Here is a 19,509-nt window from a genome sequence, read left to right on the forward strand (position 1 = left end):
AATGTTTTGATGTTTAAAAAGTGCATATAAGATATTTTGATATTTAAGAAGGACATATATGATATTTTGATGTTTAAAAAGGACATATATGATATTTTAAAATTATATGAAGGGTAAATATAATATTTAGAAATTTTATGAAGGGTAAATATGATATTTAAAAATTAAGTTGGATAAATATGATATTTTGATGTTTAAGAAGGGCATATATGAAATTCTCCCAATAATAAAAAAACTCATAAAATGACATGTGGAAAAAAAAATTAATTTAAAATAGCCACAAAATGACATTTAGCAAATTGAATGAGAATATAACATTAGGCAAAAAAAAAACATTTATTTATTATAATATATTTGATTTTTAAAAGGGGATAGAGAAATATATTTTTTGATTTATACATATTTGGTCACTGAGTTTTTTTTTTGTCCACATTTATCCCTTGAACTTGTTAAACTGTACACATTCAGTCTTTGTGACTGGCTACAGGTTAGCCGGTAAAAAAGACTTAACAGGGTAATATATTTATCACTTTCTACATATTTAGTCATTAATATTTTTGTACACATTTAGTCCATAATATTTTTTGGTTGCAAAATAAGTCATTTTTATTTTTGTACTCATTCAATACTTATGAATTGATTTCCTTAGGTTTTTCTCACGACATCTTATGTGGGGCAATCATTAATGAGGTGTTTGAGTTTTTTGATATTTATGTGTATCACGATCTCGACTACTTTGTTGCTTAGGTCATGTGATTACAATAGTCGGTTTCTTGCCTTTTTTTATTAATAACATTTAACTTAAGACTAGATCATAATTTGGCCCAAAACTTTAAGATTTTTCAAAAGATTTCCTAAAAAACACCTTATCTAAACACTTTTTAAGATTTATTGGCTTTAAAAAAAATCAATAAATTGTTTTACACTCATTCCCAAACACCCAAAAAAAAAAAAGTTAAACGAGATATGAATGCTATGTTTAACACACACCTTGTTTGTTTGCCCCTCCTTGAATTTTAGGTATCAACCTAATGATTTACTAATTTTTCATAAATGTCCCTTGTTATTTGATGTCTATATCATATAATAATACAAAATTTATTTTCTTACAAATCCATCACAATACAAAAGTTGTATAATGTATATTGTATAGTGGCCCATACTCGGAAATAAAGATTTAACACCAACGGTCAACAAAGTGAAAACAACATAAGCCTCATATAAATAATCGAAAACATTAATATTTTTTAAATAAAAATTGAGGATGGAGTTACACAAAATAAAACATGTGTTTGGAAATATATTATATATGAAAATATTATTTAGGATTACAAAACATCTGATAACACAAAACGCTGTTACTTTTACAAGCTTAATAAAAAACTTAAAAGTCAAAAAAAAAAATGCAGTAAACATGCCTAGAAAGAGTTCATAATTTTATAGTGTTTACATTGAAAATAAATAAATAGAAAACAAATTTAAATGAAATCTAGTTAGCGCGACTTATTCATGTTCATCCATTTAAGTTAGTCAAGCAAACGAACGAATACGAACGGATAAACGGCCGAGTTTTCTTATACATTTAACAAATTACATTGTTCATGTTTGTTCGTTTATGTTCATTTAGCATGTTCACGAACATAAATGAACATAAACGAACATATAATTTATTAATGAAATAAAAAAATAATTGAACATATATGAAAATTAAGAAACTTAAACGAACGAACAAACGTAAACGAACAACTTAAGTGAAAATTCACGAACATAATTGAACGAACGAGACTATTATTCATTTTCGTTCGTTTAACTAAATGAACGAGAATTTATGTTCATGTTCATTCATTTATTAAATAAACGAACTTCTCGTCGAACAGTTCATTTACAGCCCATATCTAATGATTAGGCATGTAAACTGGTTCGGAACCAAACGCTATAAAATAATGAATTTCAAGTATGTTCGCTACAAATTTAATTTTGAGTTTTAACTTTTAAGTTGTTTATTATGCTTGTAAAAGTAACATCGTTTGGTGTTATTAAACGTTTTATAATCCCTAAAAGTATTTTCATATATGATATATTTCATATTTCCAAGTACGTGTTTTGTTTTGTGTAATTCCATCCTAAATTTTTATTTAAAAATATTAATCTTCTTTATTATTTATGTGAGACTTTTATGTTTTCACTTTGTTGATTGTTGGCGTCGTTGGCGCTAATCCGTTATTTTTTAGTTTAGGACAATATACATTACTAGTTTATAATCCGTGAAAAACACGGTTATAAAATTAATTAAATTTTCATAGTAAAAACTCAAAATTATTAATCAATTATTTCAAATAAGTTATTAATTAAGAGATATTTTTTAGTTATATAAAATTGCAATCGTTAATTTAAATAAATATATGAAATATATATAATATAAATTTCATTTTATGTTTTATTCTAATATTATTAATTTAATATAATTAGAGTATAAAATTTGAAATTTGAAATGAAGAATGAATTATTATTAATTTAATGTAATTAAAGTGAAAAAATTTAAATTTTAAATGGAGAATTAATATGTTGACATATGACATGGTATGTGACATATAATATTAATGAAGATTTCTAATATTATGACTTGTGAATAGAAGAATAAAATTATCCATTTATTAGAATAAGGATAATACATTTTTTGTGTTGTGGTGGCATCAACCAATGAAGGATATAAAACTTTAGTAAATGAGCCGGTTGATACCTTGAATCAAGGAGGGGCTCACATAAATAGCTCGTTTTTATCTTTCTTTTTTGGGTGTTTGTGATTGAGTTTTACAAGAGTTTATTCAATTATTTGAAAAAAAAAATTAAAATTTAAAAAGTGTTTAGTAAGATGTTTTTAAAAATAGCAAAATTTTAACCATCGGTTAGAACCGCACAGTCGGACCAAAAACCGAAGACGATATCAGTTTAAAGACAACCATTTTAATTAAGGGTTGTGTGATAAGTATCCTCATTAACCAATGTTACCCTCTAACATCAAATCAATTATTTACTTTTGATTTGATATCATTTTTTTTCCCTTTTTGTTTTTGTTTTTTTTTTCTTTTATATTTTAATCTTGTTAGTTATTGTTATTAGAGAAAATGACAAAAATAGCCAATTATACTAATTGCATTACAAAAATAGCCAAAAAAAATCGGGATTACAAATTTAACCACCCATTTCGCAGGTGAGAAGGCCCCATCTGCGAAATGGGCATCTCATCTGCGAAAGTACAAGTGCCTGAAGCACAGCTGTGCTTCAGGCACTTGTACTTTCGCAGATGAGATGCCCATTTCGCAGATGGGGCCTTCTCACCTGCGAAATGGGTGTTTAAAAGGTATAAAAACGTTTTTTTTTTTTTTTTTCATTTTCACCATTCTCTACACAAAAACTCTCTCTAACTTTGGGCTTCTCTCGGAATTTTGGCTAGTTTTTGAAGAAAATGGAGGATTATGTCAACAATCCCGCAAATATGGTTAGATTTTAACTCTTTTAATGTTTAAAGTTATTTTTTTTTTTTATCAATTGTTGTATTATTTAGTGTTAAAAAAGGGTAATTTTGTTGTGTTTGATAGTTTTAGTATATTTTTAGTATACTTGAAGTTTAAATGCAAGTAGAGACAAGTAGAGACTGCGTGGATAATGTTTACAATTTGTTATTTTTGTAGTTTTTTTAGTTGTTGTATAACCTGAAATCTTGTAAATTTTTATCCTATAATTGTTTATATAAACTGTATATATATTTGTCGTATAACATTTATAAGTTGAAAATTTGTCGTATATATATTGTTAGAAATTGTTTTTATTTGTCGTATAAGTTGAAAAATTTGTATAAAGTAGTCGTATAACTTGCAAAATTGTTAGTTTGGTTGTCGTTTTATTTTTAAATTTTTTTGTTTATATGGTTATGGTTATATAATGTTAGTTTTAATTAGAAAGATAAAAATTGTTTATATATTTGTCGTTTAAGTTGAAAATTTGTTTAAGTTGAAAATATGTTTAAGTTGAAAATATTTATATAATTATGTATGATATTGTGATCTATCGTAAATATATTTGTTGTATAACTTGGAAAATTGTTTATATATGTGTATGTTATTGTTTTTTATCGGAAATATATATATTAGTAATTAAGAAAGTATTTGCAGTTTGTAATATATTTAAAAAAAAGTATATTTTTTAGTTATCTAATTTGTTTTTGTGTTTTTTTTTGCAGCATGATTTTAGTTTAATGAATACGAAAGCCTTTGCGAACCTAAAAGGCTCTGGCGGTAACATATGGGAAGTCTTTGAAGTTTTAGATGATGCCCGACGTGCTATTTTCAGAAATACCGTCTTTGGCTATTTTATTGATGTCCCTCGTTTACAAGGGGACGCTTTATTGTTTCATAAAATGTTCCTTCATCAGATCCGGTCGGACCCTGTTTTATCTCCAGATGGAATAAAACGTTTATATTTTCGAGTAGGCAATACCAAAATGGTTTATGGGCCGGAAGAGTTTTGTTTGATTACCGGCTTCAATTTTGGGGAGTATCCAAAAAACATTGGGAGAAAAGGGTCGGAAAAATTAATAAGCAGTAAAAAAAGATGTTTACTGCGTGAACGGCTATTTCCGGACCATACTAATAGTTCGGTGAAAATCGGCGACCTGAAAAGTTTAATTTTAAATCAAACATTCCTAGCACTTGACGACCTTGATGCAGTTAGAGTATGTTTGATATACATTTTGTGTGAAGGTTTTTTGGGCAAAGAAGTTAACGATCGGGTGCCACAAGATTGGTTTTATTTGGCTGAGAATTTGGATCTCTGGAATAGGTATATTTTCTTTACGTTAAAAGTTCTATTTTATTAAAGTTATAATTTATATAATAATCAATTTTGTTTTTTTTTGTTTTGTTAGCTTCGCTTGGGGTAGCTATCTATGGGATTTTACTTATGTTGACCTTGAGGATACGTGGAATAAGATACATCATTATTTATCACTTCCTGAGCGTGGTCAAACTTTAAAGTATTCCGTCTCAGGATTTACTGCTCCAATTAGGGTATAAAAATTTTATTATATTTAAATTGTTTTATTGTTATATTTTTTATTTTAATTTTAACTTTTATTACTGTTATTGTACAAAATTGTAGATATGGATATATGAGATGATTCCGGCTGTTCGTGCATGTGGATTTGCATTGAGAAAAAATAAAGACTTGTCTCGGATGAAAAGATGGAGCGGAACAAAAAAATTGAAATGGGTTGACGTGAACAAGATTTGGTCAAAGATGCAGGTTTAAAAATAATTCGTTTATTATTAATAAAGTTGATTATTATAGTTTTATATGCATTTTTAATATGTTTAATTTTTTAGGAGGGGCTACCACCAAGACAAAACATGTTACCGGGTGATGGTGAGATGACATCTTTTTATTATATGTCATTTCAAGAGTATGTATATGGTGAAGGGAAAGCAGTTCCATCCCCAGTACGAGACCATTTTAGGAGACAAGACGAATCTTCGTCTAGTATGTCGTCCAGTGGTCGCTCTCATGGTAGAGGTCGGGGCAGTGGGAAACACAAGCTAGACGAGTTGTTGAAACGGGTACATGCACTGGAGCAGCATGTGTTTATGAATCAACAAAAACCTACAGAGGTTTTTTATGAAGAAGTGAATAATGAACAATTTTGGAACGACATTATTTTTGAGGAACCGACAGTGTCACAAAGAAATTATGATGAACAGGTTAGTTACACGCTACATTATTTATTAAATTTTATTAACATATATGAATACCTGTGTTCATATTTTATATTTGAAAATATAGGTTGTGCAAGATGAAGTGATGAATAAAAACAATACAACTCAAAATGTTTTTGGTGATACTCAAAACGACAAGGTTGTTATAGATGTTACCTTTACGATTTTAATAATTACTTTTTAATAAAGTGTCTTTCGTTATTAAGTAAAAAGTTATATTTTTAATGTAGGTGTTGGAGGAGAGTAATCAGTATGCGGGGAACAAATTTGATGATGATGTGTTTGATGTAAACGATTATAGTGAAGTTAAAGAGGTTATTATAGTTACATTAATATTATATTAATATTTTGTTTATTTAGATATTATTGCTTATTAAATTATGTGTATTTCGTTATTAAGTATAAAGTATTATCTTTAATGTAGGAGTGGGAGGAGAGGAATGACAATGCAGGGAACAAATTTGATGATGATGTGCCGGATGAAGACGAACTAATAATAACGGGAAATGTAGATTTTTTTCATGATGATGATGATGACAAAGAAGTTACACCCGATAAACCTAGGAGTCGAAAACCATCACAATTTTTATGCACTCCTTACACCGAGGTATTCGTTTTATTTATAAACTGATGATTTTATGTTTATGTGAATTATCTATGTTTATGTGAATTATCTGAAAGATATACATTTAAACATATGAATATTGTTTTTAGTTGCACACGACACCGAAACAAAAAAGAAGAACAAAAAAGAAGGTTGGTACGAAATCAACATGCCCCGTTCCTCCTCCAGTTTTTGGTGTTGCTCATGACTTCTCCATGTTGCGCCTGCAACCTTACGTAGCAGGCGGTGAGGATGTCATCCAAAATTATGTATTGCATTCATACGATGAGTAGCATCGTTTGTTTAATTTCGTGTTAGATAGAGATTTTTGGAGCTCATTGTTTGGGCATACACACGACGGATGGTTGGAGTCAGCGGTAAATAAATTGTTAATTAATTCTTTTAAAAGTTAATTGTTTTTTAGTCAATAACAAAAGTATCATGTGTGCAGCATATAACCATTTGGTACCGACTTTTGATGGAGAGACGGTTTGAGAGCGACCGACATACAATAATGCCTCCAAATTTTTTTGTTTCTCATGCTTTGGAAGAAGGACAGGACTGGAGGGCGTTTATGGCTGGTATTGCTACATACCCTAACTTCATGGTTGCTTGGTGGGATATTGATACGGTAAACTTAATAGTTTATATTGAAAATAATATCGTTTTTTTGTTATGTTTTTGTATTGTGATGTTTTTGTATTGTGATGTAAATAAACATAATTTTATTTTCTGATCCTTATACAGGTCTTATTGCCGATTCATTCATCCCCTAATCATTGGCTATTTGGGGAACTACGATTAGCGTCAATGGAAGTGCATATTTATGACAGTCTTGGTAGACGTGCTTATGAAAAATTCCAATCCGAAGGAATATTTATGACAGTCTTGGTGGACTACGAATTTCAGCTTTATGCAGTGTTTTGTCATGTCAAACTGTCATTTATCTCTTGTCACTAAAGGGACCCACTGGGATGTGCAGGTTACTACAGTGACTTGTCATTACTGTCTAGTCATTTCAAAGTTGGACTTCTCATTACTGTCTAGTATGTATAAATACCACTTATTGCTCCAGTTTAATACAACATCGATTTTATTATGAGTTCCTCACACAAATTTGAAATTTGCTCATGCAACGAAGTAGATTGTTACTACTGTGATTCGGTAGACCCTTTTTTTACACCCTCTTCAGCCGGGTCATATATGTCACATGAAAATTTTAAAGAATTAAAGAAGGCTGAAGCACAACAAGAAGAGGACAAAGAGTCATCCCGACTTCTCACTCAACTTGCTAATGATATAGGTTCGGAATGCAAACAAGCTGAAGAATGGATTGACCTCAATAAAAACAAAATCAAAGAGCATAAAGATTGGATAAAAAAGAGTAAGAAGGCAATCAAAACGACTGAAAAACGGCTTGCTGAGAAGGATGAGCAGTTGATACACATTATGGTAAAAAAGGATCGTTTCGAAGACAAAATGAGAATTAGGGATGACTATATAACAATGGAGAAAGAGAAGTACCCGTTGCAGTTCCCTGAGTTTAAAAATTAGTTATAAAGTTGTTGTAATATTATCATGAAACAGATTAGGTTGCCAAATGATCGTTTGTTGTTTTTTTTAAATAACATGTTGTAACTGTTAAAATAAATCTGCAAACTATATTTTATAATATAAAGGCTTCATTCATTGTTATAATCAACAAACTTAACTAAAATATGAAAGCATAGCAATGTCTTGTAAGAGTTAATAAAAATATTACAATACATAATAAGCTAACAACTCGTCATTACTCTTAATTTCAAGGTTGTTTTATATCAAAATCAGCGTTATGGGTTTGTGAGCAACCCGCTGAACCACCAATATTATATGCCATTTCTGCAGTAGAAATTATGTGACCTGCTCTGCTACCAGAGGCCCTTCCAGTACAATTATTTCTCGTGTGTCCTAGGTGACCACATGTAGAACACTCTTTTATAATTGGACCCTCGCCTTGGGATGGAATGCGGTCTGTGTTTCTTGGCCTGCCTGGCTGACGTTTATCCATTATAGGTGGCTTAACAATCATCAAATCATCGGGGATCTCCCATTCGGATGGCTTCGGCAGAGGGTTTATTGATTCCTCATATGTTTTCCTCAGTGTTTCGGTAAAGTAAGCATTTAATGCAAACCTCGAGCAGTCTTGGTAATTGTTCACTGTTAAACATCTTATGACATGACCACAAGGTATCCCATCAAGTTGCCAATGCCTACATGTACATGTCATATGTTGAAAATCAACAATCACATTTTGTGCCCCCTTTTTGACCTCGCATTTCGTATTTGAGATCATGCGAACATCCCATTTGGTAAAATTTTTCTTGTTTTCTTTTACAACTTCATCCGCCCAAGGGGTAAGTGTTGTTGTTGTTTCCGCTAAAAAAACAGCCAAAATGAAGAAGTTAAAATCAATAACATCGAAACTAATAAAACATTAATATTACAAATTTACGTAATACCTGCAAAGTTACGTCTTTGAAACCACCATTGTTGCATTGTAGCACGAAAAAAATCAATCAACATAAGTATTGGCACCTTACGTGCGTGTCTAGATAATGCATTTATAGACTCCGCACTGTTGGACGACATAAGATTGTATCGGTTCCCTTTAAAATGTGCCCTTGACCAGGTTTCTGGATTTATACTTTTTAAGTACTCCCATACTGGTTCTTTTGTCTTTTTCATAACATCCATGGCAGCATCAAAAGCATCAACTGTGTACGCCCTACACGCCTCCCAAAAAATTCCTTTAACCGTCTTACTCTTGCCGAATCTAGATACTATGTTGAAATACAAATGGACACCACATATTCCATGATGAGCGTGAGGAAAAATGTTGGCAACGGATGTTGCTATAGATGGAGACCTATCAGATATAATTGTAAGCTCCTGCATATTTCCTATGCAATCACGTAGTTTTTGAAAAAACCATGTCCAAGAATCAGTACACTCATTTTTGCATATACCATATGCAACCGGTAATATTTGATTTTGTCCGTCCTTAGTAACTGCAAGTAGCATGGTACCTTTGAACTCGCCCTTTAGGTGAGCTCCATCTACTACTAGGGTCGGCTTACAAAAATTGACAAAAGCTCGTACCTACAATACATTGTATATCTATTCAAATACACCAAAATAAATATTAAAAAAAAATTAGAACATGATAATACTAACCGAGCAACCGAGTGCGACGTACAAAAACTCAAACCGATCATCAGCATCTGTTTTAATATGTGTGACAGTACCCGGATTATGTTTGGCCAAGTTGTGACAATACGCCGGAAGTTTGGTAAAAGAATCCTCTTTCGTACCCCTTAACGACAACAATGCATATTGTTTCGCACGCCATGCCTGATGGTATGAGATATTGATATTCAATTGAGCATTCATATCATTAACAATTTCTTTTCCCCGATAAACTCTACTATAGTCTTCAGCCAAAACATCAGCAACATATTCACCCAAAACATATTTGTTTGCTTGTCGATGATTAGGTTGCAACAATGTTGAAGAACATGTGTGTACATCAACAAATTTATTCACTTGGAAAAGTCCATCAGTATTTTTAATTGCTTTTGCTCTTAGTAACCAAGAACAATTTTTCGAAACACACACAGCTTCATACCTTGATTTGGTGGATTTACTTGTCCTCGTCTGGAAACCTTCTCGAAGACATTTTTTACCAATACACCGCTTTAAAAGTTCTTTGTTTTTAAATATACTCTCACATTGAATCTTTTGAAGATTAATGTCTACCATCTGTGTTGGGATATCTTCATTATTATCAACTGGCCATGCTGGTACAGGGGGCATACCGTAAAAAAGGTTATCGGGATACTTAGCTTTAACTTCATCACCCAACTCATCTCTATCGGAATTACTTTGTAGCTCGGTTATATCTAAACATACATCACCAACATCAACATAATGCCCGTAAACATGATTTTTTTCATTTTTTTGAGTTGAATTTTTTTTCTTTTTAGTTTTATCTACCACACGCCTATTCATAAGTTTAACTTCTTGTTCGGCAACATCATCACAACGACCACCAACATGATTAAGATATGTACCAACATCATCATCACCAACATACTTGTAATTCTCGGGATCCACATATTGAATAGGTGAATAACTAACATTAACATTTTCAGCAACACTGTGAAACTGAGGTACACTAGGAGTATTGAAAGTACCTATCGGATCGTTGCTCCCTTTAAAACTGCATAAATTACCAACAACTTCGTTTCCAATTTCACCGCCCCCATTAACCTCCTCAACTTCATCAACCACCACAAACACTTTCACAGCCCTTCCTCCACTACATTTGATTACGTTTATCAACATTCTAACATCCACGTCTTCAACTATAGCTATATAATAATTTAATTCAGGATGGTGGAAACGAAGACTAATTCTATATTTGTCTAACAAACCAATTTTGCTTCTTACCATAGATACAAAATCACTATAACTAATATACTCAGAAAATATCAAAGCAAATTCAGAAATACCTCCCTGTGGACATATGTATTCCAGATTAGTTCCATTAACTTGCCATCTCCCACCGGTTACAAGACAAACCAAATATTCAATCATTTTTTGAGCAAATTGTAGAGATAGAGAGTATTTCACAAACCAAATAACAACCAAAATGATATTTTTTCTACAAAAATTTTTATATAGCAAAGCCCATTTCGTAGTCAAACCAATTCATTTCGTAGTCAACCTTAAAAAAAAAAAAAAAAAAAAAAAAAAAAAAAAAAAATCATCATTTCGCAGATAGGATCAGAGTATTTCGCAGATGGGACCTATTCCATCTGCGAAATTACCCCTATTTATACCGAAAAATATTAAAAAAAAAAAAAAAAATCTCATCTGCGAATGTACAAGTGCCTGAAGCACAACTGTGCTTCAGGCACTTGTACATTCGCAGATGAGATGCCCATTTCGCAGATGGGGCCTTCTCATCTGCGAAATGGGTGGCTAAATATGCAATCCCGATTTTTTTGGCTATTTTTGTAATGCAATTAGTGTAATTGGCTATTTTTGTCATTTTCTCTTGTTATTATTATTAATCTAATCAATCTAATCAATTATTTACTTTTGATTTGATATCATTTTTTTGTTTCTTTCCCTTTTGTTTTTTTTTTGTTTTTTTTGTTTCTTTTCCTTTTTGTTTATTTTCTTTGTTTTTTCTTTATTTTTCTTTTATATTTTAATCTTGTTGTTGTTGTTGTTATTATTTATTAATATTATAAATTCGGACGGCTATATAAAATGAAACAAAAGTAAAAGTTGTCTTTATTTTAGAAACAAACCAATACAATTATCGTTTATTGATAAATTACAATTCACCATAACCATTATGTAATATAGTTGATTACAATGAGCATATCATGTTTTACCGACTTAATTAATATCCATGATAAATAAATACAAACTTTGATTTTGTTTTTTTTATATAGTCGTTCGAATTTTATAATGTCGTCCAAATTTTTAATGTAGTCCAAATAAGAAAAAACAAAGTAAGAAAAAAAACAAAATTAAAAACAACAACAACAACAACAACAACAAAAGAAAAAAAAATCAAATCTCGGGTGAAATTATAAAATGAGGAGGTAATAATAATTATAATAATAACATTAGCCTTACTAAAATATGGAATCATAATATCTTTGAGACGTGTGTATTCGTTTCTTAGCCAATATTAATTGAAGAAGTATGTTTTTTCAAAGTTCGATAGATCTTGAAGATCTAGGAAAAAACCAAACATTGGACAGCAAAATTACAGGAACCATTTTGAATTTGAAGACTGTCTATATTCTATTATTCTGACATTGCTTAAAGTAACAAAGAATCAACACCGTACATGAATAATCCAATTCTAAAAGGACACCACTACACAATGACCCATAAAAAAGATCCAACACAATATCCATATCCATTCCAAAAGAAGACCCCCCACTTCAAAGTTTACATGAACAAATTAAATTTACTATATTTTTAAAAAAAAAAATTAACGAAATAAATCTTTTAGAAAATGAAGAGTAACTTGGTAATATGTAAATTTTAAAAAGTTAACTTTTCTGGGGACAAACAGAACATTATTTAGAAAGAATATCAATATCAAGAATATGTCAAAATATACCTGTGAATGCATTGTCTATAGAGCAACAGCAGTAGTAGCTTCACCATTGAATATTCCCCAAAATACCCCTTTCAGTTTTGTAAACTCAAATGGGCTGCTGTTTTGCTTCTTGAAAGAATCTTTAGCAATTCTTGTTTTGAGATTTAGATTTTCTTGTTTGAGCAAATCCACACAAAAACTAAGTTGTCTGATCGCCTCCCTTTTCTCTTCATCTTTCTGAACCAATTCTTCCTTCTGAACCTTGTTTTCTTCTCTCAGCCTCTCTAATTCTTCCCTCAACTTCATTCCTTCTTCATCTGAACTACTATTACTGCTCTTTTCCTCTTCTTCAGTTTCATCATTAAAAGAAGACGCTTGTTGGGGCTCATCAAACATATCAGATTCAACAGAATCAAAATCATGGTCAAAGTCAAAAGACTCAGAGTAGCTGTCGTATGATTTCTCTGATTCTTTCATCAAATGCGAAGTTCGGAATTTGGACAAAGGTAAAGGACACGATGTCCATGGAGTGATCAGGTGGCGACTTTCACTATCAAACTTGACCTGATCATATCTTTCAGCTAACGATCGATGGGCTCGATACAGATCCTCAACGATGCTAATGAGCTCGGGTCGTTTCTTGTAATACATCTCTGCACGTTTTGCGAATGAATCTGCATCTTCCTCGATCAGTTTAAGCATTGCCTCCGTCTTGTCATCCAGTTCTATCAATCAAATCAAATAGCAGTACATTTACATTTAGGAAGTATTTATAAAGCATATGATTCAGACCAAATCCATATATGATTAATTAATTAATTACGAGTGTAGATTGTCGAAGAAGGATAATAATGTCGTTACCTGCAATAGTGGAGTGTAGCCATGGAGATTTCCTTGGGATAGTGTTGCTCTGACTGTCAAACCACCACCAGTGTGCTGACAACTTGCTCTTTCCCTCCATTTCTTCTTAACCTTCAAATTTCACTACATTATAGTATATATTTATTAACGAAATCCATGAATAAAAGTCTCATATGATTTGGGCATTTATAACAGAATCAAGAAACCCTAAAATTAAGCAAGGTTACCTTGAAGAACACAGGCCCCGTTAATGGCGCTTCCTCCCTCCCTTTCTCTCTCTCTCTCTCTCTCAACCTCTCTCTGTCTCTGTCTCTGACTGGCACAATGAAAAATAGGATTGTTAACAGTGACGTTAAATAAATAGAATCTGCCAACGCAAAGACGCCATGATTCACACTCAACGGCACAAGGAGGAGCGTTAAGTTAAGACAAAAGAGAAGCATAAAAGGAAACAAAAACACACTCACAGAAAATCATGAGGTGGGCACCACTTCACCAACGGTCGAAATCTTTAACCACGCAAGTAGGTGCCCGCCCTCCCCAACGGCTTAATCAAAACTTCACAAAAAAAAATTATCATCTTATTTCATTTGTTTTTAGCATAAAATAGTAACTTCGTTCAATTTTTCTTTTGGAGTTGTTAAATTGACTCCTTTTTAACACCTATGAACATTTTTATTTATAATTTATCTTTACAAAAAATAATGCAAATTCAACCAATGAAGTGTCTAAATGGAAAAATGACCTCTTTTTTTTAGGCAATTTAAAAGCAATATATCCAAGTACTTTTGTGGCGATTTACTTTTTGAAATGTATTTCTAATTTCTTCCATTTTAGGGAATAAACTTTTGTTTTCTTTACAAAATAACAACAAACATAGTTTAAAAAGATAAGTTAGGAAAGTAACCCTACTAGGATATTAGGGTAGAGGCAAATCAAAGAACATCAACTATAGTTGTACGCCTAAATAGTGAATATGATACATACATTATAGAATTGTACTAAAATCAATTTTATCATATGGCTAATAATAACATAATATCTTATGTTTCATCACCAAAATTCCAAGGTATATTGCCCAAAAAGTTATATAAGTTAGAAGTAGGTCTTCATTTTACATATAAAATTTTGAATCAAGAAAAAATAACTTATAACTTTATACCATTTACTACAAATAAATTAGGTTGTTACTTCTAGTAATTTTTACCCAAAATAAAAATTAAACAAAATTATTTTATGCACTTTCACTCTGATGCAGCGTTTATGAAACTTCATGCCCTGCCTTTTAGATTTTTTTTGCAAATTCAATACAATTTCAAGAAAAACGAAATATTTAATTAGTAATTGGGAATTGAGACCAAATCAACTCAACTCAGTTCCCACCTCCAAACTAAATACAAAATGAAGTCTCTATCTAATATTAATAATACATAGAATATAACAACGGACCATTTGAAGTTGGTATTTCTAAAATCTAAAAGCATTAAACATCAAGAAATGAAGTCTAGCTATTCTGTAGTATTAATTATGTACAAGAAAGAACATATATAGTGGCAGGCATTAATTAATTAGATTAGTGTAAAGTGGTTACACTAATGCGACTTCACGGGTGCCAGTAACATAAGAAACAAAGCCTCTTCCACCAAAAAGTGGACGCATGAAAGCATCATCAAATTTCCTCCAGTAGTAATGAATGGTGTTAGTAGGGTTACTAAATAGCCTTTTTAGATTGCTTGTTTCATCCTCTCCTCCACCTGTTTCTTCTTCTTCTACTACTACTACATTTCTATCACCTGAGCCCATAAGTGGCATCATGATCGACTTTGGACCCCATGCTTGGCTCTCATCAACATGTGAGGAGGATCCAGGAAACAAAAACTTTACAATAGGCTTAGTCAGCAATCCAAACACCTATAAATTAATTATTATAAATAAATAATTTATCATCAATGATTGATTATTGGTTAAATAATGGAGTACAAGACATTACCACAGTACTGAAAAGCACAACAATGATGGTGGTGGTGATCAATAGTGCATTTTCTGGCTGCATAGTTTGCTCATCAGACCCGGTAAACTGTATATATGTATATGTAAATTACCAAAATAGCAAACATACTTTTTTAAATAGTAAAATTTAGTTTTACCTACCTTCTTATAAGCAAGAGCCACGGACACAGCACCTCGCATTAGACCAGACCACCAAACTGTAACCTGTGATGTGACAGATTAATTTTAAAATTCAAAATAGAATTGGTAGTTGAAGTTAGTTAGTTACCTGTTGTTTGAACTCGATCTTGTTACTGTTTGATTTAGTGGTGAAGTTGGATATGAGTGAAATTGGGAACACAAAACATGCTCTTCCAACCATAATCAATCCAAGCAGTACACCACTAGCCCCAAAGGATTTTCGAGGACTGTAGAAAAATTATTTGAATCTCCATCAAAATACTAAATAGGGTTATTATTTGATTAAAAAAAAAAAAAGTTTACCTATCGTTTACAAATTTCCATTTTTCCACGTCTAGTGCGTCCATACCAACATACATGAAGATAAATATTTCGGAAATAAATGACATTGTTGCAAAAGTATGCCTGCAATGCAATCCAACAAACTCATATTAACCAAAGAGGAAAAGAGTTTTTTTTGTTGGAAAGTGTGAAAAAGGGCAACGCACTTTGTAGTTACTTGTGATTTGATGGTGACATTATGCCAAGCATAGTGTGACATTACAATACCACAAAAGAATACAGTAAGGATTCCACTTAATCCAAAAACCTACATGAAAAAAAAAAGGTTATTCATGCCGACAGCTAAAAACTAAAAATTAACCTTTCACTTACTTCAGCTAATACATATGAAAGGTAAGCCATGAGTATCATAAGGGAGACTTCACGATCTGTTGAATTCCTGAATACACACACATTTGTCCCAATCATTTATGGTATTTTTTTTCTTTTTTTTTTTAAAAAAAAAATATATAAATTACTCAAACAACATCATGTCATACCTTCCAAAGTACAATGTTCTAATGGTGAATGAACACAGCAACCCAACCTAAGCTTTCCCTTGGATTATTTAACTCGAGCAAATGAAATGGACACATATAGATATATGTAAAGAGAGGGAGAAAGACTTACTGAAACTCCCAAGAAAGTACTAAATATGAATAATGACAAGAAATTTCCAGCAAATTTAAGGGCGATGACAGAGTTCATGTCTGATAGGTCAAATTTTGTAATTGCATTGAAAAGAACCACAGATGTGGCATCATTAACAACACCCTCCCCAAACACTAGGCTGTATAGCAGTGGTGTTTCTTCCTGATTAAGAACCTGTCCATTAGAACATACAAAGTTAATGAAGATGATCATCTCTGTAATTTTTTAAACAATCAAGACCTTTTTACCTGTAAGGTGCAAACAGAATCTGTTGCAGAAAAAATGGCTCCAAGTGCTTCCCATAATTATACCAGAAGACAACAATTTGAATGAATAGGTTAGCATAACATGATCTACCTAGACTGATAATAAGTGATGTCATACATGTCAACATTTCCCATATTTTAATGCCTTGGACAATGTATTCATGCATAAAAATAATTTTTTTTTTTTTTTAAAAAAAAGTCAAAAAGGAAAAGAGAATACATACCAAGATAATCCTTTGTGTCGAGGTAATCGATACCCAGTTTAGGAAACAAACGTGTTGCGCCTGAATTATTCAATCACCATAAAACAAAAACATTGTGATCAAAGTTTATATAATCATTTACACAGGAACTATTAAACACATTTTATTTAACGTACCAAATGAGATGACTGCAAAGGATATCAAAGTACCAATGGCTCCAAATGAGGTAATGGTTGTGAAATTCTGGAAAAATTGTTTCTTTTTAACCTGAAACCTGGTAAATAGTTAACCTTTCTCAGAAAAGGTGTTAAATGCAATTGAAAGACACGCATCAAAACAAGATATGTAGGCTATTCATATTGGTCACCTAAATGCTACTGTTACTTTTACAATAAAACAAGCTCTCAACACAGGAAATTTAAGAAGTCTGTACTTCAAACTAGGATTCTTATAGTCAATCATTTAATTGCATGCTAGAGAAATTTCAAATCCTTGAAAAAGAATAAGAATGACATTTAGAAGATAGAACTTACCCAGCATTGAAAATAATTGGTGGAAGGAGATATATAAAGAAAAATTCTTGCTTGAATTCCAATATGTGTGAGCTTTTACCACCAGAAGTTAGTAAAATAACAAATCCTGTGCCTAAACCCTGTCAGAAGTTATGTAATATTTACCTCAACAAAGTACAAACTGACAAACCAAAGTTATGCACAACAAAAATTCATATATGAAGTCAGTAACTCACAATTGCAAGGGCAGTGATAGATTCGTTCATCCATCTACTTTCTTCAAGGAGATGACCAATTACAATGCAAGCACAGAGCAGGGCTGCAAATAGGGCTATGTGATGTACAAAATCTGTCTCCGGATCTGATGTCATTAGACCATAACTTGCTGCTATAGAGCTCACATCATGACTCATGTTGCAGGTTGGCAAGAAACTGAAAAAAAAAATGAAATAAGATCCTGCAATGGAGTGTTATATGTCAACACAAAGTCAATTTAAAGCCAAATGCCCAATTTAAAACCTCTTAAGGATCCTTTTGCAGCCAATTATTACTGTCTACAGTTATCATTTAGTAATATATTGGGATATGGTAATGGCCTATGCCTGTCACAACCTTCCATGGTTAAGCAAAAGGGAAAAGTGATATGGTGGTTAATAACTTCGTTTGATTCAATCAATCATAAGGTGTTATTAAGCTAATTGATCTCAATTAGGTTTTTGTGATTCATATTGATCATTAGACGTACGTTTCATGGTAAGTAGTCTCAATAACTTTGATTGATTCGATCATGAAATACATAACTCATCTACTGGACTGGGAATATCTCCTTAAGCCATAATAGCCCATAACCTAAATTCAAATTACATGAAGTCAAAAAAATTATAGAATTAAAGTACAAGCCAAAAATGATAAGAGGAGACAGATATAACTAATAATTCAATCTGCATTTTGCAGGTTTACTAAACCAACCAAAGGTTGATAAAGGCTGAAGCTAATTTGCTTCCATTGACTTGACTTTTAAGGCATGTTATCCATTTCATCATCAAACTTAACAGAATTTTCATCGTCTTTTCAGCACCATTGCCTGATTAACGCATATAAACAGAGGCAGAAAACGAGAACAATATCAAAAGATGAAAGAAAGAGTTCGTACCTCAAGAAATCGGTTGTTGATCGTGACAAATAATTGAACTGCAGCTGAGGCTTATAAATTTCCTTCTGGAGCAAAAATCTAACAATTTTGCTTCAAGATAAACCTTATATTTGGAAAGAATTAGGGTTTCCTTGACCAACAAGAAGGGTTCAACACGTTTGAAAGTAGATTCTTTCATCTGATTCGATAAAACGAAACAAGGAAGCGGAGAAATCAAGTTTGGAAAAAACCGGGAAGCAACGATTTTGATGTTTTTACTTTATAAGATAAAATTACATATCTCGTCCATGAAGTATTGCTAAATTACAAGTATTATCCAAAAAGATTTATTTAGGTTATTATTGACGGACTTGCCGGAAAACTACTTATTAGTTGAAAAGCTAGCTAATAGTTGAAAATTTAATTGTTAAATAAAAAGCTAGCTAATAGCTAAAAAGTTAGTTGATAAAATATAACGTTTGATAAATTAGCTAAAAAATACAAAATGACACAAAAGGACATTTAAAAGAATGGGTTTTTATAATTAATTAAGGGGTGTATTTGAAAAAAAAATTAATGACTCATAAAAAACTAGTTTATAAGCTATTTTTTGTTTTCCAAACATGACAACTTAAAAAAAAACTCGAAAAATAAGCTAGCTGTTGCGTGTCAAGCACAATCTTAATATAATTTTTTGTTCATAATAGTTTATGTAGAAAATTTTAGTGGTTTTTTTAGCCATTAATTGTCATCCAAAAAGGAAGTTGCGACACAACTTATTGCTCGTTTACCTGTTACGTCTATGTAAAACTTTCTTATTTCTCATTTAATAATT

The 19,509-nt window shown here is 31.5% G+C and overlaps 3 protein-coding genes across 6 annotated transcripts; 1 reads left to right on the forward strand and 2 right to left on the reverse strand.

Annotated features, from left to right (window-relative positions):
- The first annotated feature begins 3,394 nt into the window (after window positions 1–3,394).
- Window positions 3,395–5,864, forward strand: LOC128126359 (uncharacterized). The gene is made up of 5 exons (XM_052764103.1): window positions 3,395–3,499; window positions 4,241–4,839; window positions 4,925–5,066; window positions 5,158–5,301; window positions 5,382–5,864. Exons 1-5 carry the CDS (start codon window positions 3,467–3,469, stop codon window positions 5,847–5,849), a joined length of 1,386 nt encoding a protein of 461 aa, XP_052620063.1. The 5' UTR covers window positions 3,395–3,466; the 3' UTR covers window positions 5,850–5,864.
- Window positions 5,865–12,098: 6,234 nt separating this feature from the next.
- Window positions 12,099–13,811, reverse strand: LOC111892526 (protein NETWORKED 3A). Of its 2 annotated transcripts, none has more exons than XM_023888586.3 (3): window positions 13,627–13,811; window positions 13,400–13,510; window positions 12,099–13,263 (listed from the first exon to the last, which is right to left on the reverse strand). In XM_023888586.3, the coding sequence occupies exons 2-3, from the start codon at window positions 13,497–13,499 to the stop codon at window positions 12,575–12,577; spliced, it is 789 nt and encodes a 262-aa protein (XP_023744354.1). In that variant the 5' UTR covers window positions 13,500–13,510; window positions 13,627–13,811; the 3' UTR covers window positions 12,099–12,574. The 2 variants fall into 2 exon arrangements, with proteins under 2 accessions (XP_023744354.1, XP_023744346.1); XM_023888578.3 differs by having other exon boundaries at window positions 13,400–13,522; window positions 13,627–13,810.
- A 985-nt stretch (window positions 13,812–14,796) lies between these two features.
- LOC111892507 (sodium/hydrogen exchanger 1) lies at window positions 14,797–18,918 on the reverse strand. Of its 3 annotated transcripts, none has more exons than XM_042901969.2 (16): window positions 18,696–18,918; window positions 18,288–18,391; window positions 17,779–17,974; window positions 17,564–17,682; window positions 17,207–17,304; window positions 17,052–17,111; window positions 16,810–16,856; window positions 16,541–16,735; window positions 16,411–16,457; window positions 16,244–16,310; window positions 16,078–16,178; window positions 15,893–15,994; window positions 15,678–15,816; window positions 15,551–15,613; window positions 15,390–15,446; window positions 14,797–15,310 (listed from the first exon to the last, which is right to left on the reverse strand). In XM_042901969.2, the coding sequence occupies exons 2-16, from the start codon at window positions 18,338–18,340 to the stop codon at window positions 14,987–14,989; spliced, it is 1,668 nt and encodes a 555-aa protein (XP_042757903.1). In that variant the 5' UTR covers window positions 18,341–18,391; window positions 18,696–18,918; the 3' UTR covers window positions 14,797–14,986. The 3 variants fall into 3 exon arrangements, with proteins under 3 accessions (XP_042757903.1, XP_023744321.1, XP_023744327.1); XM_023888553.3 differs by having other exon boundaries at window positions 15,390–15,476; window positions 18,696–18,916; XM_023888559.3 differs by lacking the exon at window positions 18,288–18,391 and having other exon boundaries at window positions 15,390–15,476; window positions 18,696–18,915.
- Window positions 18,919–19,509: the final 591 nt, after the last annotated feature.

The sequence above is a fragment of the Lactuca sativa genome, chromosome 5 (assembly GCF_002870075.4).
Source record: "Lactuca sativa cultivar Salinas chromosome 5, Lsat_Salinas_v11, whole genome shotgun sequence".
Classification (NCBI taxonomy): domain Eukaryota; kingdom Viridiplantae; phylum Streptophyta; class Magnoliopsida; order Asterales; family Asteraceae; genus Lactuca; species Lactuca sativa.